The sequence below is a fragment of the Diadema setosum genome, chromosome 7 (assembly GCF_964275005.1).
Source record: "Diadema setosum chromosome 7, eeDiaSeto1, whole genome shotgun sequence".
Lineage (NCBI taxonomy): Eukaryota > Metazoa > Echinodermata > Echinoidea > Diadematoida > Diadematidae > Diadema > Diadema setosum.
In genome coordinates, this window is record NC_092691.1 from 39131055 (window position 1) to 39153788 (window position 22734).

The 22734-nt window shown below is 34.7% G+C and overlaps 1 protein-coding gene across 1 annotated transcript in view; it reads right to left on the reverse strand.

Annotated features, from left to right (window-relative positions):
- Positions 1-8624: 8624 nt before the first annotated feature.
- Positions 8625-22734, reverse strand: part of LOC140231230 (maltase-glucoamylase-like) — a 69336-nt gene continuing 55226 nt past the window's right edge. The window contains exons 37-45 of the mRNA XM_072311376.1: positions 22292-22408; positions 20535-20683; positions 17932-18016; positions 16724-16780; positions 15816-15952; positions 13725-13813; positions 11692-11741; positions 10643-10813; positions 8625-8693 (exon numbers count right to left, since the gene is read on the reverse strand). Coding sequence (XP_072167477.1) covers positions 8625-8693; positions 10643-10813; positions 11692-11741; positions 13725-13813; positions 15816-15952; positions 16724-16780; positions 17932-18016; positions 20535-20683; positions 22292-22408 — 924 coding nt within the window. The remainder of the gene's footprint in view (positions 8694-10642; positions 10814-11691; positions 11742-13724; positions 13814-15815; positions 15953-16723; positions 16781-17931; positions 18017-20534; positions 20684-22291; positions 22409-22734) is intronic.

Genomic DNA, 22734 nt, shown 5'->3' on the forward strand with positions numbered 1-22734 from the left:
GATTCGATCTGCAAAAGACCGGTAATTTGCGTGCGGGTAAATCACTACACCTTGGTCCAAATCACTCCCATTAGTTATTCATTAACTAAGGTTATCAGCACGTCAAAGCTTCTGCGACTTTACTTGCCGATCGTAGCCTTAAAGTCAACATAGAATTCAGGATATTAAAAATGTCCTCCTGTTAAACTGTTTGCTGACTAATAATTTTTGTTTTTCTCCTATAAGGAAATGATACGAGCTATACGTGTTTCTTTAATCGCACATTAATACACGCACATAAACCATCATACACAGACTGCCATGCACGCACACATACACGCACTCACACAATGTTCACTGAATATATTAAGCATGTTCATGAGAGAGATGAAGGTTAAGGTATGGAAAGAGAAAAAGAGGAATGAGAGAGGGAGAGAGAAACGAGGGAGTGGAGCAAGAAATAAGAAATAATAGGGGAAGTAAACCAAGCTTTAAAAAAAAAAGATGTCTTCAGAGATGCTGTAGATGGCGCTCTTGAGAAGTTCCCACCACACTCCGAACCAATGAATTGCAATATAGTTATTCTAGTTACCGTGTCCAAGTTGATAGTAGAGTGAAATCAGAAGAGTAGAATGGTAGATCTTACATCTTTCCACAAAAATCATTATGAGGTACCGATGTCATCAATTCACAAATCCCGAATGCCTTAGCACAAAAATTAATGAATCTATATGTAAATAGATTATGTCGATAGTTCATCAATTTATTCTCTCCTAGGCTAGAGCATACTGGAAAAACTGCGTGATCTTAAACTTCTCGATTTTTTTTTTTTTTTTTTATGCCAGTCTGGTCTTTGAATCTTATACCACTCTTCATAATAATGGTCATTCTCTAGGGCTTTTCTGTTTTCTTCTAACTCGTAGCCTGTTTGTTATGTAGCAATAATGATAGGCCAGTACCTTAGCCCGTTAAATTGTAGCATCAATTCTGATAATAAAAAACAGTGCATATCAATGATATCATTAACTCTGATATGATAAGATGATATCATTAACTCTGTCTTTTCTATGTACACAAATGTTGAGACATTTGCAGATGTTTTATGAGACGTATGAGATGTCCTTCAAAAGTAGAGAGTCCCCAAATGTTGATATACATAATCATCAGAAAATTGATATTCGGCAAGTTTAGCAGGCGTCAGCGGCGGTGACAAGATGCAATCGCACTGTAATGAATTGGCCAAGGAAACTACCTGCCTTAATTTCCCTTATCACTTTTTTATTAGTCTGTCTGTTGGTTCTATGATATTTGCTCCTGCGACAAATATTGCTTCCATGAAATATCTGTACGCGAAGCCAAACATAAAACCTACCCACAAACATAACCCTAATCCTAATCCTAATCCTAATCCTATCCAATCCTCACATTACACTAAACCTAAAACCCTATCACAAGCCTAACCCTATAAAGTCTTTGAAGAAGACCGCAGCCATGTTTCATATCACTCTGTCTGTTACGTGATTCTAGATTTACATGAATACCTTCTCGATCCATGCCATCAGTGTTTTTAAAGGATAACATTTCCATGAATACTTTGTATTTTTTTCATCAGCGACCACAGTGTGATATTGACATTATTAAACGAAGACATACGCTCAAGGTTGAGTCTTTTCATAAACAATGATTGTATAATTATGTAAGTACAAATATACCAATATGTATAATATAAGTGGTGTGCGTGCGTGCGTGTGTGTGTGTGTGTGTGTGTGTGTGTGTGTATGTGTGTGTGTATGTGCCCTTTGGTGTGTATGTGTGTGCATCTAGAAGATATCATTGTTTGTATTTGTTTCATTTCAAAAAGAAGGTGATATCAAATGGAATTCGGTATAGGTGACCATGCATCACAAAACCAACAAAAACTCGCACCCCTTGACATTAGATGTGAGGTCTGAAAAATGGTGAATTGGGTCAACTATTGCCAATCTTGGGTTTTTCATTTTTTCTGAAATCTACTTCTACCTTATGCTTAAGTGTGGGATCGCAGAATGAATGGGAAAATGTGTTTTCAACAGTTTTTCTACAACCCCTTCTTTGTAGTTTCAGCTTAATCTGATTACCCCTTTATTGTTGTTGCTACGGTGGTTTACATTCTGTTTTGTCCCATTCATCGCACAGCTAGCACAACACCAACTCGGTAAAGAGTAAGCGCTTGAATCATTATAAACCCTGTACGTCAGAGCCTTTTTTTCTCAGTTCATACTCTCCACAGTCTGTGCTTCCTTTCCAAAGGGTAGGAGAGTCCATTAATTTTGAATTGAGTTATACATCATTTTAAAGCTTAAAGTCTGTTCTTTCAGAATCTGCCCTGAACTAATGATTAATGTAGGGCGACTGTTTGTTGGTTTTGTGATGCCGGTCAAATAAAATATCATCAGATTATCATTTATTATTATCTAAGGATAAACACCAACATGGTTGCTTATTGAAACCATCTTTTGTGTTCACATTTCTTTGTAATCATTGTTTGAGTAATCGTGGGGGTAACCCCTTCATCATATCGCTCAGATCACATTGTTTTATTGAATGATATCTGTCCCTCTGGGAATCAAATTTATCAACTTATCATTGATTCAGGTGACAAGAGGGTTACGATCCCCGAATGACAATAACTTCATGATAGAAGTGCACCACGTCCCCATTGTTCAAGCTAGATCTAATGTAGATTGTATGTCACCTGACTTTTGGTCGTCCAAACAAGAGCTGAAATGTAAACTGCATGATGAAATGATATATCAATGATACAGATGATACAATATCGTCACATGGCTTCATTTTCAAGGTACACGTTTGCAGAGGGACTAAAGGTTATTGAGCACACCGCGTGAGATATTAATCAAGGGTAATGGGTATACTTGATCTCTTAATGGTCTTCTTTACTATCCATTCCTTTTATATAAGTTCACGAAAACTTATCTTTTTCTAAGTGTTTAGGATGATAAAAGATTCTGAAATTGAACTTATAAAGTCAAGACATAGATATGAAATTACCTTGAATATTATCAAGTCTCCTCAACCCTTGAAGGCCACTATTAATCACATCAACTTAAAAATCATTCATTAACCTAAAACCCGTTCCCTATGGGCCTTAAAAGACTGTAACAATTTGGACTTAGCTTGTGAAGTTCGGGAGGGTGGGAGTAGTTTTTCTTCTAATTAACCACAGTGCACGAAATCCTAGAAGTATTGCATGCACGGAGTAGCATACCTCTAATGATTCAAATGACCCGTTTCTGTTTCTCATTGCCTAGGCTCTCCATACTTCACTCTTGGCAGGAATTCACTTCAGAAGGGCTTTATATCACTCAGATGAGCTATCCTTTAGTTTTGACGTGAGGCAGTCTTGAAATTCCACGAGTTATATCGAGGATCTTCTTAATTATTTGTCATTTTGGAGAGCTGGGAATCAATTTGTGATGGCAGACAATGAACGACTTAGGGAGGCATTATACTTCTGTGACATTTGATGTCGGTGCAAAAATGATAATAATAATCATAAAATACTCACATGAATCCAGACAGCAGTTGAACAGTCTCATTCCTAGCATTGACAAGAGTTTACAAAGTTAAACCAAGAAGAAGAGAAGGAATTTCACGGAAATTATCCACAGCACAGAACCCCTTAGCATAATCTTTAACATTGATATAGACAAGTAGCCTACTTCGTGTCTACAAAAAAAAAAAAAAAAAAAAAAAAACATGGAGAGGAAGCTAAGTGCCTATTTCTTGATGCTTATGCTCCATTTCTTCGGTTTAATGAATAAAGTAAAATAGAACGAAATAAGAATAAGTCTGTCGTGAAGCATATTATTGAAATATTCTAGATGAACTATATGACGAAATGAGTGTAAACAAAGTTGAAGTACTCTAATGCACTAATGTGAAATTTGATAATGTATGTGCTGCTATCCTCTATGATATAAGACACAGATCTAAAGGTGAAATGTTTAACTGGGATGCTTCTGTTCCTGAAATAACAAATTTAATATACCAAAATAAGATGCACACAAAAACGATAAGATGGGAAGGTTTAAATAAAATGGCAATCACTTTCTTCTTCCTCTTCTGTAGTGTATGCCATAATATGCCTGGTTGATACCGTTTGCCGACTATGACTATGCTAGATTACAATTTCTTTTGATGCAGGCTGGCAATCAAAGAGGGCGCTAGACCAGAAAGAGGGGGAGAAGAACTAAGGCAATTGGTAGGTAGATTACGAATATCTAAAACAGGAGAATCATTGACCATTAAAATGATTCATTATTCGCTTTTTGTATAATGAACACATATCCCATATCTTTGAAAACCTCCTTGAAAAATCATTTGAGCAAAATATGCTATGAGTACACGCAATGCCATGTTTGACGGGTAGCCTATACAGAACAAAAATGAAAAATTCCCATTTTCAAATGAATTCAATACAAGTTCATTTCCCTCGTATAAATGATAACAACAAAACACAACAGGAAATCAAGCATTGCAAAAAGTAGAAATGTCAGTCATTAAACTTTTTTTTTTCATGTGAAGTTAAGGCATTAATACTATGATTTTGGAAATTTCTTTGCAGTTTTACAACTTGAGGAAACTAATACGATATTAGCGTTAAATTTGGCAATGTGTATGTGACAAGTATACCAAGATTGTATGTATGCAACAATGTTTCCAGCAAATTAGGGAAGAAGAAAAATTGATTTGGGAAGTGTATTAATTTTGTCATTAATTCACAGTATTAATGCTAGAGTTTTCCTGTACTACATAGGATAGATTAGCAAGTTTTTATTATATGTGTAATATGTGTTATCATATATGTATGAGTATATGTATGTTCCGCTTTATTCATACATATACTCACCCCTTGATTTAATTACTATTATGATTTCATTAATTGCCGTTATTGTTTATATTATGGTTGCCTGCTTTGACATGCGAGAGGAATTTCACATGTGTGATTGTGCGCACACATCCGTACCCATTATGTGTGTGTGCAGATGTTAAGTCATACGTACACTGTATTTGTAAATGTTTATATTTTGTATGCTTGTTTGTGATTGAATATAATCTGCATGTTATTTTATGCAAGATTGATGCATATATTCACCCCCACCCCCACCTGTGTAATTATTCCCTGCCGTCTCTGCCTCCTTCACTGTAGTTATCAGTTCCGCTATTGTTTTGATCATCATTATTATTTTCTATTTGTGTATATGATATCCATGTTTTGTATCTTGTCCCCAGTCTTGACAAAGGGCAGGAAGCCCGAAAGCTTGAGTAAACTCACTTGTGAGGATTAAGCAACGTCTACCGCCTCTTTACTCTCGTTTATATATATATATATATATATATATATATATATATATATATATATATATATATATATATATATACATATATACATAAAATGCCCTATGTTCAAGATTATATGCGAGTTGTACACGGGATTTCCCTCGACCTGGTTTCCTCTTAAAATTATCCTATCCTACCGGAGTACCGATACAAATTGTGTAAATAAAGGATAGTTAGCCTTCAACATGTTCAGGAAATGAAAATAGCAGGAAAGAATTTCAATAAATCTCTTTTTTTTTTAAATCTCATATTGCGATAGTGTACAATGTGGAGTAATTGGTCTTTGCTCTTTGAGAATACGCCCAGTCTCTCAAATTTGATTTGTCTGTTTATGTGAATACAGTTAACATGTTTGTCAGCTAATATTTACCTACCCCTTAATGCTGAGGCGGAAACACAAACTAGTTCGAGGGTGAGTTTAAAGTCCGGCGATATTGGCACGATTACTCAAACTTGCCAATTTCCGGGTCATTTGGTTAGCGGTACACTCCTATACATCATACTAGATACAAATATCATTTAATGAAAACGAAAATAAATTTGAGTTCCATGCGAAACTCTACGGAATGAATCACTTCACAGGACAGGCACTCCCTCACGTAAATCTATACATATCACTCCCTATGACTTAATTGTTTTTCCTGCTATCTATTCAACACTCACGCTTTGTAGAAATCTATCATTCGTTGTCTTTTCTTACAAAGTTAGCAGAAAAAAAGCATAGTGTACTGCAAATCGTCACATCAAATCATCATCTCACAAAGTAGGATTGAAGAAAAGGTAATAAAACTTGTACGCAAGGACGCCTATCGTTGGAGCTGTAAAGTAGCTGAAGAATCAAATATTGCTCATAATAATATCTTCCCAAGATTTAGCTTAAAATGATATTTCATATATATTTCATGTGATTATGGGTTCATCAGTCCTAACAAAAGAGTGTTCGATTTCATATTCAAAGAGTGTATAGTTTCTAATGGGATCTATCATTTCGCCATGGCAATGATGATGAAGGAAACTTTAGAAAGAAATAAAAAAAAAATAGGAGACAGTGCCATGATAAATGTAGTGGCTAGATAGGATAATGATGATGCATTCCTTATTAAAGATGAATGCCATCACTTTGCTCGAAATGTGTGTTTTTTTTTTATATTTCATGTTTCATAATGATTTACTAGAAACAAATAAGCAAATGACATTTTTTCGCTTTGTGCTGACACTCGCCAGACCGTAACCCCCTACACACACACACACACACACACACACACACAAGAGAGATTAATGAATGAAAATAGGTAGGCCTATTATTTAATGGGATGATACGGTTTTGGTTTCCATTTTTTTTTAACTTTTTGAAATAATGAGAAATCCTCATGAAATATGGAGGAGCATATAATTTCAACAGGAATTCCAGGTTTATTTGATAAAATTTGGCTTTGAAATAGATGAGATATTGAAAATAAAGCGATACTAAAAAAGATGAGACCCATCTTTTATTAGGATCGCTTCGTTTTTACTTTGTTTTTGGATCATTTTCCAGTTCATGTCTCTGTAGGAATTAATGTTAAGGAATAAGGACCAAACCCTTCATGCACTGAAAACTAATGTCTTGGTGTGTTGAAGTGTATGGTTAATATTACATTCGCTTTAAACTTGGATTGATATGACCAAATATGTCATACTCTTTCCTAAAAATACGTCGTTGTATGAGTCCTATAAAGGTTCTGTATAGTCTCACAAAATGAAATGGCATTCTTTTTTTTTTCATTTTCGAGGCGATTTTATTCAGTCCAAACATCATATTTACAGACCTTCATTATGTCAAATATTTACAATTGTTATATTAGCGAATTTGCTACGATTTAATCTCATCTTGTATCTCTTTCCTCTGAATTTCAACAATCAAAAACCAAATAATGCAGCGTGCAGATAAATTCCAGAGAGACAATTGGGAAAAAGGGTCAAAATTTACAAGTCTCACGAGTATTTCTTTTCTTTTTCACAATTTTACGTTCCAATTTCTTCTATCTCTTGTCACATTTGAATGAAAAGATGGTTGAGTAGTTGAGTAATAGTTAACTTTTATTAATAAGTAGTACAATATATGTATCTTTATACACATGCAACAATTTAACACAGTGTTACGTTTATGGGAAGCGCACAATCATCATGGATAATTGTCATATTGTTATCAATCACGATCATTTACATTATCAAATAATTCTTTATCTTATATCCCGTGAAGATAACTATATGATAAAAATGATATATGGTATGAATATGAAAATTGTAAACGTTTTCGCCCAGTATGAGGGCGCCATTTCTGTGGCCTCAGGTGACATGACAGTCGTCACTGCTTCCCAATTGAGTATGTCATATCGAAGAGATTGTTACCATATTATACAGTCACAAATAGTTACAAGGCACCCAGATCAGCAATTCAGTGCTGTGAGAGTCCTTGTCCTCCAAAGCGCCTCACATAGAACCAAAGTCACCTTTTAGAGATATCAACCCAATAGTCATTTGAATCTTCTTAGTTTGTGGCAATCCGGCGAATTACAGCGACAAATCGTACAGGTCAGATTACGTCAGAAGGGACTGTACCCAACCTCTGAGGCTATCAAAAAACAAACAAAAATAGATAGGGCCTATTTGTTCCGAAATAAATCATTTGCTTCTACTCGACAGCTTAGATGGTGTACTATGTTCCACCCAAAAGACAAATTCTTCTAGTTTTATGGCAGATATTGGTGTGGAACACGTTTATGCTTTATCACAAAACTACAACAATACAATATAATTTACGATGATATCATAAACTAAATATCTGATTTTTTTTTTTGATAATGGAAGCTTTAGAATAACAGTATCATAAAAAACATAATTCAAGAGGACAAAGCTTTGACGACGTTTCAATCTATTCAAATTCTACCTGAAGCTAAAGTATGTGTTTGATCCCTCAAGGATAGAACATTAACATGAGGAATGACTTCCACTGTAAACAACGTTTTCATGAGTAGTTTAAACGACACTAAATAAAAGTAGTGCATATAGCTTGTAATACCATAAATCCATTGATAAGAGTAATAAAAACGGATGACGTGTAGAACGTGTAATAATTTATTTGGCGTTGCGGTCGAACACTCACCAAAGTATGGAAAGAGTACATTGCTGATTTCACGTTGGTTACTGTTTATTACTTTATTATGCTTTACACCACTACTATTGTGTCACCAAAACGGAAGTGTTCATTCCATGATCAAAGACATAGTAAACACCTGGTTCATTGGCTGCCCCAGTGACGTCACTACAAGAGCCTGAGTAAGGGAGGAAAAAGAAATGTATGTTAAAAGTCATAACAATTTATTATGCTGTAATAGATAATGTGTATCAGACATGAGTGGAAAAGTAAACAGCACGGATGAACAATCAAAATGGCCGGGTCATCATGAACAGGAAAGCCGTAACCTGCCCACGAGATGGCGCTATGTCACATCTTCCCGAGGGTGATTGGCCATACATTGTAGTAATGCAAGTTCATGGGTTTGAATTTGTGATAAAAGCAAACGACAATTTTAATGTTTAAAATAATAAAATGGTGCATCACGCATAGGATGATATGTATGTTCTCGCAAAGGAAAGAAGAAGAAGAGAAACAGGAAGGAAAGACTACATAGATTCCTATCCTTGATGTAAATATCTAAGACAAGAAACACGTCATGACGTCTATATTAAAACCTTTAGGTTAGGTTAAGTAAGGAGTTCTGTGTGGTGGATTATGTGAGTTGTCTTACTGTCTTATGTTTTTCTTGTTTGTTTTACTCTAAAATGTCAATATCAGTTAGCTCCTCATTATTTGCAACAGCTCCTCCAAGAATATCAACCTTCCAGACAACTTCGCTCAAGCACCAAACAATTGTTAAAACCGGTTAATGTATCGACTAAGTCATACGGTCAACGATCATTTCAATATTCAATACCTCAACTTTGGAATCAGCTCCCCAATGATATCAAAGAATGTTCATCATTAGATCAGTTCAAGTCTTTATTGACAAGATTGAAGTCTCATTTGTTTGTAAAGTAACCATTGTTCTGTAAATTGTTTAATGTGTTTTAAGTTGATATATATGTAATTTTCTACTTTGTATTGTGTATTCTTACACATGTATAATCTGTCTTTTCTCATTTCTAAAAGCGCTTAGAGACTTAAATGTAATTTGCGCTCTATAAAAATGGTTTATCATTATTATAAAAAGAATAAATCGCTTCAGGAGTCACAGCTATTCGTTGTCCAGAAAAACTTCAGATGGATAGGTCAAAGTGAGGAGAAAAAAAAAATCTAAAAAAAAAAATGATAACGTCAACCGAAATAAACTACGAGAACAAGAACAAACAAACAGACATAAAAAGCAAACAAACTTAGAAAAAGAAGATACCATTTTTACATTGACTGCTACCAACGGTGATTGTTGATTTTGTAATTATGTCTTCCATTGCAAGCTGAACATATACACCCGTTTGAGGCTGGATATGCCTTCTTTCAAAGGCAGAGTGAGCACATTTTCTCTAAGAGGGATGAAGAGTTAAAACAGTCGTCTGCTTTTGAGAAAGTCCGAACAGCTGCATTTATATGCAATTTCCTCATCCCACCCCATCTATACATCCCTCTGTCCCGATCAAATATTTCATAGTAATAGTGAAACACGTGTTTCTGCACCATTGCAATGACTTCAGAGTCATGTTACAACTCACACGTCTCTGACATCACACATTAAAAAGCATGACTCTTTTTATGTCTATCATTTATGGAGACTTTGCATGCAGTTCTCCGTCAGAAAGTCATCGATATAGTCAGCCATGGAAAAATAATGATTCCATTTTTCCATAATTTTCCACAATTCCATTTTACTCATAAATTTTACTTTGCTATTTTACTTCTGGTTCTACAGAAGAATATTCCTTGATTTGGGAGCTTTGGTTTCCCAAAGTAGGGATGCTGGCTGCCAATCGGTCATGACGCTTTACGGAGAAGGAAAAAACAAACAAACAAACAAATAATACATATATACATATACACATAAAAATTTGTATATATGCAAAGTTAATCAGGTACAGTTAACGCTAGATAATAGGTAATTTTCACGAAAACTTCGCTATATTTCTGATATGTGAAATGTTTATGTTCTTTTCGAAAAATGAAATAAAGTTTAAATTGATTGAATTGATATCGCATTTCATTTCCATCGTTTTCCTTACGTTGACCTACCAGTGAGTCTTCTTGAAACTCAAATGAATCTGAGTCAATGGGGCTACCATTGAGAGTGACTCGAGTTGGGGGCTGAAGCAGTCCGTATATATTGATGCTATCCATGACAAGACCGTCCATCAGGCTCGCAGTGCTCGTTGGTCTCTGCGTCATGGTGGCTGAAAGTACGCCCTGCGGGTTGTACAAAAAACAAACATTATTAATGATAACGATTGCAATGTCTATGATGATATATAATATATATAATATATATATATAAATATATATATATAAATATATATATTATGTAAATATGTGTGTGTGCATGTGTGCGTATGTGTATGAATGTGATTCAGCAGCACAAGTGAGAAGAAAAGCTGCTTATTCTTGCTCGAATTCATTTTATTGTGAAAAAGAGCCTGATATTGAATGAAATTCAAATATAGAATACCATAAATACACACACACACACACACACACACACACGCACATATATATATATATATATATATGAAAGATATAATATATACACCATAATTTACACATTTCATAATATATATAATAATACAACGATATTCATATATTCAGAGTGGGGGATAAGTGTACCACGGCAGACTCCATTTACACATTACACATTTTTATGGGGTAGATATCAACGACACTGCACACACGCTATAGATGTAAATGCAACAATCTGTCGTATAGTGCGCTGCAACATTATCGGTATATAACATCTTTTCTCTATTGACATTTTGTTTTCAACATTATTCATATATCATATAATCATATATCATATCTCAATTATGTCAATAAACACTGTCGCATTGTCACATGAATCTCTGAAGACCAGCCACTAAACAGGATTTAAGAAGTGTATAACAATAATTATTAAAGTCTTATCTCTATCACAATAATTATGACATACGATTAGACTAAAGGTATAGTGATATCCAATAACGTACACATACTATGACAATCATTTCAAGAAAAATAAAGTATTGAAATTATCATTGTATGAATACTTTTGCCACTTTTATCATAATCACACTGATCAGTTTAGGGATACATACCTCTGAGAACGTATAGGAAAACATGAAATAATCCCCATTTTCGATGGAATCTGAGAAAGACAGAAAGAAGAAGATGAAGAAGGTAAATTTGCTAACCTTGCTAAAAACGATATTCGTGACTTATGTTAGTGATTACATTGTAACATTGCACGGCTATGTGCAGCCACCAACTGTTTGAAGCAACTCTTCAATTCCCTCTTCAATTCCCCCTTTCGTTTCCTTGATCAGTGTGTAGGCATTCTCTTTTTCCTTCTTTACTTTCATAATTATTTCCATCCATTCTGTCTAGTCGTGTCATGTTGTTGCTGTGTGTCTCCTGTTTTGTTCCGTCTTATATTTGTGATAAGTATATGCAAATAAGCATTTCATTAGATTTTAATTTGAGTGGTTCACAATCTAAAAGCTTGTTTTTAGTGGACCTCTCAATTCTTTGGGTTTTTTTTTTCTCAACTGAAACATAACCTTCGATATTTATAATTTTATTTGTATCATTAGATATCCTTTGCAAAGTTGAATGTATACGTTTGTGATATAATTCCTGATTTATTCTGTGTTGTGTTTAGTTGGAAAAAAGAATGAATGAATTGAATTGAATTGAATTGAATTGAATTGAATTGAATTGAATTGAATTAAATTGAACATTGTCATGGTAGGTAAGAAATATTTTTATGCTGCTGGTACAAGACAAGTATACTTCAACGACTAATTGCGATGATGATAACAATGATTTATCATTGCTAACACTTTATTAACTTAATATCTGCTCCCTGTTCATCATTCTATTGCCTGTCAAATAATCGCAGCTCTAGATGTGTCAATCACACAATCACGTACAGCAGCAATGTCGGTGACAGTGGTTGCCTTGTGGCACAGTGGATAATCCTGGGACTCTTAGAACTGACATTCTGGGTTCTATCCAACCGGTGCGTTTAGCCTTTTAGCGTCATGACACATTAAAGGGGATGGCTAGTAACTGATCAGTGGGAATCAGTGGGAATGCTTGGGATGGTTGTTCCAATCCTTGTGGGATTCATTTAATAGTACATTATATATCTATTGTTGTGTGAGTTGTTAACGATCGCCCCGTCATTGTACATGCTAACCAGGAAACATTAAACTGCACATTACTTGAATATGAGACCATTCTAAAAAAAAAATATTTTTCACACAACAATAGATATACAATGTACTCTTAAATAAACCCCACAAGGATTGGAATAATCATCCCCCAGCATTCCCACTGATTCCCACTGATCAGTTATTAGCCATCCCCTTTAAATCCCTTATGCTCGAGGTGTCCATTTCATGAAATCATCACAATAGATAAAAGTATTTACATAAATCTCAGAATGGCCCAAGTCGCTCAAATAAATCAGTGAGACACTTCCAGAGACAATTCAAGTCCATCATGTCCATTTCGTGAAGTCTCTCTAAAGTGTGTCGTATGAGCGAAAATCATCGTCATCCATGGCCACATTCTGCTTCTATCATGCATGGGGCGCTGTGGCATAGTGGATACGACTCCCGAATCCCAACTCCAATCCCGACTCCAATCGGAGGGCCCGAATGCGATTCCCGCCCAGTGCTCACATCCTTGTACGAGATGTTTTACCAGGGAGGTAAATCACCTCCCTGGTTTTACCCACCACGTCCGTGTAAATGTGTATCTGGCAACGCTAGGATATGAATAATAATGGTAGCGCCCTCTCGTAGAGCAGTGGCAAAACTCGTCTGAAGAGGCTACCCTGGGTAATCAAGACCTTATTACTATCATTATCATTGTCATCAATATCATTATCATCATTTTTTTATTACTGATATTATTACTATTATTATTATTATTATTATTATTATTATTATTATTTTTATTATTATTATTATTATTATTATCATTGTCATTATTATTATTATCATTATTATCACCATTACCATTATTACTATTATTACAATTATTGCTATCATTATTATTATTATTATCATCATTGTCATTTTTATCATCATTATTACAAGGAACAAACCAATGAGTTTCCTACCAATGGACGCTCCATCATCCCAGAAGAGTTCTCCTGATGCCTCCATGAACTCGTCCAGAGAAATGATCAGTCCGAATGGATTTTTCCGACTTTGAAGAGAAAGAGGAAGATGAAGAAGAAAAAGAAGGAATTTATAAAACCAACAGCAGTGTACCTCTGATGAAAATTTATTTATGGAGACCACGTTTGTTTCGAACATTTTAACATAACACTATTCAGTCAAACATTTTAGTGGACTTTCTCTTTATCTGGACAAAAAAAAACCCCTACACAACACCAATATATAACAGACGATATAAGGTAATAAGGGGATTTTAGCTGTGTAAGAGAAAATGTAGTTGGGATAACAATTATTTCCTTTTCTGAATTCAGAAATATATAACTAAATGTTGACATTGCAATGTAAATAGAATAAATCCGTGTTGAATAATTTATTTCTTTTGAAAGTGTAAAATGCTTACATTCTTTAACAATATACTTTTTAAAGCATTTTACGATCAATTCATTCTGAATTGTAGCATTCATAATTACAACACTAGGAATGCTCAAAATATTTACACACCATTAAACCGGATTTCAAAAACTGAATATTCCCTCTTTTCAATGGCCGTATTCCATGTATTCTGTGGAACACCCTTCTCCTAGCAATCAAGAGGAGCAAGACTTAAAATCATTTTAAAAGGCTTTATGATAAAAAAAAAAAAGATGATGAAATGTACCAGAAATTATGTGCATAAGTATGCATTTTCTCGCCTCAGCCTCTTTTCTTCTCTTTTCATTATATCTTTGTTTTATCATCTAAATTTGTCTGAATATTGCTCAGTTGAAATGTAATGATTGTTTAAAGTTCCAACGCAACTCCTGGGAGCTTTTCATGATCCCTCCATTCAAAATGTATAAATGGTAGCAAGGCAGTTGCATTTTGAATTGTTTTAATGTTATTATATTTTGAAATGTAGATATATAAATGAATGAACATTATCACATTTAATTGATTGAACTAAAATTGTATGAATTGAATTGGAATTCATTTCTCCATATAAGGACAAACGCATAACCTACGCAATGTCAATAGTTGTAAATCAAACTAACCACTACAAACATGTGCTCAACAATTTATATAAAATTATTTTAAAAGTTATAACTTTGTTCAAAGTATCCTTTTTCTTTCTCCTGAGATGTTTAAAACAAAAATAATGCTGCAGATGTCGCTGGGACAAATTTATCATGTTCATCAAAGTAATACGTCAATAAGATATACAATCCTTCTTATTACTGCAAGTAAAACAAATATAACACTAAAGATACTATTAAGTCATCTCCTGGGTTGATGTAAAGACGTTAAGATAGCTGAAAGTTACGGTTATTGTAGTGAATCTCCGCTTCAAAGCTCGAATGGATTGTTATCTGGGTTTTTCTTTTGATATGTTCAATTTATCCGAGGTATCAACAAAATACTATCCGATTTAATAGTACAGTCAAACCTGACTACAGCTACCAACAAGCAAAAAGTGGCTGTCATAGATATGCGGCCGCTATAGACAGGGTCGTTTACATTTTTATTATTATTATTATTATTATTAGTAGTAGTAGTAGTAGTAGTAGTAGTAGTAGTATTATCATTATTATTATTATTATCATTATTATTTTACCCAGGGGAGGGAGAGATTGTGTTTCCGTTTATAGTGACGTTTATAATGTCTGTTATAGACAGGTAACCGCTAAGGCAGGTTTCATTACATGTACTTACAGTAAGAATAGCATAAATGAGCACACACACATACAAGTAATACACAGTTTTATGGGGGGGGGGAGAATACACTGGACAAATAATCAGAGATTTACTAGTGAAGCTGCCCTAACATGAGGAAGAATAGAAAGAATATCCTCATTTCCTACGCACTGACGTAGAAAAGGTGAGATGTGTTCAAAACATAAAGCGTAGTCATGCGTTTGCACAGAAGTGTGTGGGAATAAGTGTTCTTACACGATCACAATCATGGATATTCACTATATTCACAACATTCACTTCGCATGTTTACTTTCACTGCACACTAAAATCTATATGACCCCTTCTTTACACTCTTATACCTGTTCATGGTACAGTTCGCTGGTTCTTGAGTTGGAATGATATAGCCACCTCTGACATGCAAATTGATGTAATCCAGGGGAGCGTCTAAATTGACACCACTGCCCAATTCAACACTGGTTTCAGAGACCTCGCCTCCCTGTAACAGAATCAATTCAAACAAGAACACATTTCTTGGAAGTTTTCTTGTTGTTGTTCATTAACTGTTCACGACGTATGTAGGCCTATAACAGAATGGAGAAGAAGCTAAAATTTTCCACGCAAGACATCAAAACACTGTCAGAACACTGCATCCACTCCTCTTATGTAAGTAAGTAAGTGTGTAAGTGATAAGTCTCACACGGTGAAGTGATATTTCACATTGATGAACGCTATCTTTTTATTTGGTAATTATCTAATGTCTGTATCTTCCCCTTCATAATCTGCCCTTCTTTTAAACTTTGAATTTTATGAAAGAGTAATTGTATATAAATTTCTGGGATACCAATGATATCAATAAGCAATGTTTATGTGTATATGCCTACTAATTTTCAAAGTTCTGTTTACTCTTTTGCGTTGTTGTTCTTTTTTTATTCAACGCTTTGAACATTCAATTTTTGATGTCTTTGACATTTACTTCCTAGTAAAATGTACAATACGAAGCAAAAAGCAAACAAACAAACGAAATAAGGCATCGGTGATGTAAGACGAGAAAAGGTAAAGTAAAATTCATATTCAGATAAGGAATAGCTGCTCAAAATTATTGGGAAATGAAAACGATATATTTTCCTATCATGTTAAAACTGTAATTGGTTTTATTCTAATATCCATACCTTTCTTTGAAATGTTCAACAAGGGAAAACATATCCAGTGTTCTCACCTCCTCGAAAGGCGCAATTATATTATACCAGTCATAATAAGATCAACTTACGGTGTAATAATCAAACCAACGAGCCCGCGGGAAGTACGCTCTGACAGAAATGGCGCCCTGAAAAAAAAAAATAAAATGCATCAACGAATAGAAAGATAAAGTTTATACATTTAGTCTGTCTTATTTGTAAGATCTATTCTAACCCTTTATGCGTCCAAGCACTTGATTGACTCTCAAACCTTTTTCATTAGCATTCACTAATACATTGAACTTGACTTATTGTTGTGTATTTGCAACCCCTAAGGCATGCCAGGTTTAGCAACGGGCCACCTTCTTTACGGGAGGCCATGACATAATAGAGATTTAGGGCATTGTTTCTCTACATCCATTCAATGTGAAACAACGGAGAAATCATGAAGACGAGGGACAACTTAGCGCTGAACTAAATCAGCAAATCACACATCTATTTACATACATTACACGTGCTTAGTTGTTTAAAACATTATAACATTTCACGTGCATGCTTCATTGGTTAAAACATAAGATTGAATAATATAACAACACATTGCTTATATAGCGCATATCACTATCGTATAGTGTATCTCTATGCACCTTAAGCGTTAAGGGAGAGGGTTGTGAATGGAAAAAAAGAAAATGTATTGTTCAATGTATGCACCGTAGATGTTGCAGTTTGCAAGACCAGAACTCATTCATAAAACTGTTTAAACAGAAATGTCTTGAGAACAGTTTTGAACTTCAACACTGTGGAAGATTCCATTTTATAACATGGAACAGTGATCCACAGTGTGGGAGCAACATGAGCAAATGAAAAAGATGTTCATGCTTTGAAATGTCATTACATCGAAATTGTTTTGGAGATGTTGAATTGTTGTAATCCTAGCGTCTGCAACAGAAAAAAATTGAAACAAACAGAAATTTATCCAAGATTTATTTACGCGTTTATTCATTTATAAATTTATGTATTTATTTATTCATTTGTTTATGTATTTATCTATCGATAATATTTTGTTAAATACAGAACACTGTGAACACTACGATATAGATATTGAGACTCCGGCCTCTTACACAGGGAGCTCTCCTGATTCAAAACATGTCTGCTCCTAATATGCATCTTTCGACTCTTTGTTTCATTCGCAATTATTATTTCGACTTAAATTGCTGAACGTGAGGAGAATGCATACTAAAGATGTTGCGTCTGGTGAAAAGGGTGAAATGAATCATCACTAATACTGTGCTTGTCACGATACCTGTTCAAGTACGGGAGAGATAAGTAAACCTGATCCCCACATAAACTGTCTGTCGATTCCCCAGGCAACACTGTCAGACGAAAACCTGCTCAAGATGAAGAAAAAGAAATCATGACAACGATAGTGATAGTAATGATTATAATAATGACTCGAAAGGCTATAGTGATGGAAATAATAATAACAACCATCAATCTTTATCATTACAATAACGAGAATGATAATACAATGTAACAATGATAATGATAATGATAATGATCTTAAAAACAAAAGTCTTGATTCTAGGGAGAGGGATGTAGGGGTATTGTTAAGGTAAAACCACGAAGGTCTGAACAATGAGCTTTACAATGTTTAGTTCAATTCAATTCAATTCAATTCAATTCAATTCAATTCAATTCAATTCAATTCAATTCAATTCAATTCAATCCAATAGTTTATTTATTTCCATCAAAGAAGAAAAAGAAAACATGATTCAAAGCGGTTAAAGTTGTCAATTTGACTTTCATTCATCTGATAAGAACAGTTCGTCGGATACAATATGAAGTATACGCACGAATGATATTATAGAAAAAAGGAACAATCCACACTGTCATGGCAACAAACATGGTAGCAACTAACATGATATATGTTTGCTAAATCGGATATAGACATAGTTTCGTAATAAAAAATGACGTTGACTTCATTATATTATCAATTTGAGCTTGGTAATATTGTGCTGTTTCCTAAATGCACAACCATTCTTGACTGGTACTACCTGTTCGCATTTTCTTCAATCTTCCAATCATGCCTGTCGATTTTTTCTTGTTTTTATGAGTATGCAGCTTTTACAGAAAATTTAGCTGTCTGTGTCAAGTGCAGTTCATTTTTTGTTTTTACATCGAACATATTCTATAGTTTCCTACATAATATGTTTACCGGATTGGCTCCCGATACATCAATGTATCACCTTCAAAATCCTCCGTATTGTTACAAGATATGCAATAATCTTGCTCCATCTCATCGTAAAGACCTAATTTCTTTCCGCTCCTCCACTTCAACTCGTTCTCTTCGTTCTTCTTCCACTCTCTAACTATCACATGGTCCCCGCACCCGTACCCGCTATGGTGATAGGGCTTTTTCTGTTATTTCCCCGATATGAACTCCTTCTCTATATTCGTATTGCTAAAAATGTTGATAAGTTTAAGTCATTGTTGAAAACGTATCTGTTTACTCAACGTTTATTCTGTTGTTGTTGTTGCTGTTGTTATATGTTCATGTACATAATGCTGTATTTTATTTCAATGTCATACTTCTTTTTTTCCGGATCGATGCGCTTAGAAACATCAGCATTAAGCGCTATATTAATGTTATTCCTTATCATTATCATTATCACATAAAAAAGTGTCTAATGAAATGCATTCAGGTGAAATATGTCTCACGTGATACATCACAAGGTCACATGATTAGAAAAGGTTTCACTGGAAAAGCGTCGGCATCACGACGCGTCGTGACGCCGATGCACTTATGTGCAGCGAATTCAGCAGGATGTGTCTGAATACATTGTATCAAAACCCTGCACAAGGGAGTTAATACACGTCGATGATGTTGAAATCACTTCTCTACAACTATTAATTGACTATGTTCATGTTGTTAGGTTTCGAAACTAGGACATAAATTCCTCTCTTCGGTTTTCTTTCTGTTTTTAGGCTTTCTATTTTGGTTATTGGCCTAATGTATACATTTATTACCTCGGTCGTTTCTAGCAGGAGTCGAAGTACATATGCCTACTCGTTGAGAAAACCTGTGAACACTATACCTTATCTTGTGTCGGCTAACATTAGTTTACCAACTTATTCAGAAACCATTAATCACATGGATTTAGATGCAGGTTGAGGTGTCGATAGCTGTGTTGTTAAGTAGCATTCGTCTGTGTGTGTGTGTGTGTGTGTGTGTGTGTGTGTGCGTGTGTGTGTGTCTGTGTCTGTGTGTGTGAGTGTGCGTGCGGGATGATATCGAGGACATGATTTAAGAACGCGCTTGAGTTTATCAGGGCATTAACAACAGCCATATATCAGTTCGAATATTCTGATAACGGTGATGATGATACGATAATAATCATCTTTCCCAGTATAACTTAGATAGTGATTACAAAAAAAAGATGATAATTAAAAAAGAACAAAAATGATGAAAAACACATTTTACTGGTGCTAATCATAATCATAACAGTTCAAAGCATAGAGTCTCCATATCGTCAAGCCTCGGCTTATTTTGGAGACCCTTCTTTTGAAGTTCCATAAGCTGTTTGTATTTGTCTTGTATAATTGTACTAAAAACTATGTGTCGATATACTGTGTGTCACAAATGACGTTTACATAATCATATCTGATGTAACGGAATTAAGCAGAAATAAATCAAATCAAATCAAATCAAAATCAAATAATTATTGATTTTGGGAATTATAATATGGATAAGGATAACAGCAATAACGGCTGTAATAATGACAATTTAAAGCAAACTAATGATCATAATCGTGAAAGTAACGACAGTCGTGATATCTATGATGACGACTTCCAGCTGACTTCAATCATGATGATATAAGAGAATGTATCAAAATGCCTTTTACGCACTCATGCATGAGAGAACGAATCACAGTCGAGCCGCTCGTATGTGCGTGGTAGAACAAAGTGTAGAGGTAAGGTAGAAGGTGGTATCTGATACGAAGTACACTGCGGATATCCTCAGCGAAGTCCTCTCCGTAGAATGCCGGGTGTTGCGGCTGCAGAGGTATGATGAGACAACGCAGCGAACAAGATTGTTTGAAAGATTTCGTCACTATAAACGGAAATTTGCTTTAATGCAGTGCCATTGTAGTTCTGTAGGACTCGGTCTGAGAGTATTTTGTGTTTAGAGTTGAATTTTCTTCTTCATTTACAGACAGTTTCATCAGTACCAGCGGTCTGTGTACAAACATATTCTGATCATTTTGAATAGGTGATAAGGGAGACAATGAGACTCACAACCAACAACAAAGAACTGTATAGCAAACTCTGAAATTATGAGGACATTAAAGGTTTTGAATGATATTGGTACGACCATCACAAACAAAGCGTCAATATGCCGATTTTCTACGTTTGAGATGCTGCTTTTTCTGTGACCCTTAAAGCATAAAATGGATTATGTGTTCCCCTAAAGTCGTGAAGTATAGTCCATAGGCCAACCCAGTCTTTAAGTAGTTACGATTCTAGAATTCTACTCTTTTAACTTTCATAGGATTGATATGAGAGTGCTGAGTGGGATCATAATTATGAGATTACTAGTAATGACATACTTTTATAAAGCTATGAAAGAGAAAATCACACAGAGCATAATGTTAACTCTATTTTACACACACACACACAAACACACACACATATAATGTTTATACCGCAGGATCATATTACACTGTATAATCAGAGTGAGAGAGGTGCAGAAGAAGGTATTCTTGAATATGGACTTTGCATATTAAAGGTATTATTTACTATTTGCAGATAAAACAAAAACTCAGCTTTAGTGCTTCAAAACAAAACTCAGGTTTAGTGCTTTCAAAAATTTGGGTCAGGGATAGAAATAACCAAAGTAAAAAGGTAAGCAGTATAGTTAAAAGGATCCTATAGTTTTATTTGAGACCTAATTTCAGGTTTCTAACATTTTTTGGTGAGATAATGAGAAACATCTTATGAAATATGAAAGAGCATGTAATTCCATGAGGAACTCAACGTTTATTTGATGAAAATTGGTTTTGAAATGGCTGAGATATCCAAAACAGAGCAATTCTAATAAGTGTGGGACCGACAATTTATTACGATCGCTTTGTTTTACTTTGTTTTTGGATGTTTCAGTCATTCCAAACCCGATTTTCATCAAATAAACTTTGAATTCCTCTTAAAATGGTATGCTCTGTACTATTTCATAAGTGTTTTCTTGGTATCTCGCAAAAAGTTAAAAGCCCAATTCTCATCTCCACCAATACTGTACTATCCCTTTAATGTTAAGTATTGCTAAACATACAAAATATGAACAACAGTTATGACAGGATTGTTTCAACGATAAACCGTGTACAGTTATGGTTCATTGTGAAAAAAAAAATAGTGATATCTCCTGATACGCATTTTGGGCTTTATTGCGAAATTTCTGCATAGTAGGATATTTAGTGATACAACTGACCGACAAATATGACAAACATACATAAAATGTGATAACCCGAACATTCTTTTTTAAATCCTTGCTCCCAATGGCAAACAATGCCTTTGAATTAAAGTGTTCACGTGGATATTACCATATAAGACGTGTGTGAGAGAGTGAAATAGGAGAGGGAGGGTCGTCGTAGTCAACTGAGTTAGCATACCTGATTTCCTATGGCATTATGATTTCTGGCATACGGTTGGAAGGCCCCAACTTGATGCCATCTTCGACACAATTCTTCTGGACTGTCATTGAAGAAGCCGCAGATATCTACTCCGACCTGTTCTCACGGAAAGTTACATACATAAATGCAATGATTAGGATATTTGCATATTGTTAACTTACTTCTAATCATTTGATTTTTATAATAATGTATGATTATTGTAAGGTGCTACAATCATGACAATCATTGTACATTCTTTTCATCCTACAAAGTTTCACCAGGGAGGTGGTCTCACCTCCCTGGTTTCACGAACCTTTTCTTTTTTTTTACGAAAAAAAGAGTGATGTGTGGTGTGATGTATGTTCTTGGCAAAAAATGAAATAAAAAAAAAATGAATTGAATATTTCTCTTTTGTATTCAGTCACTGATTCTACTATTAATTT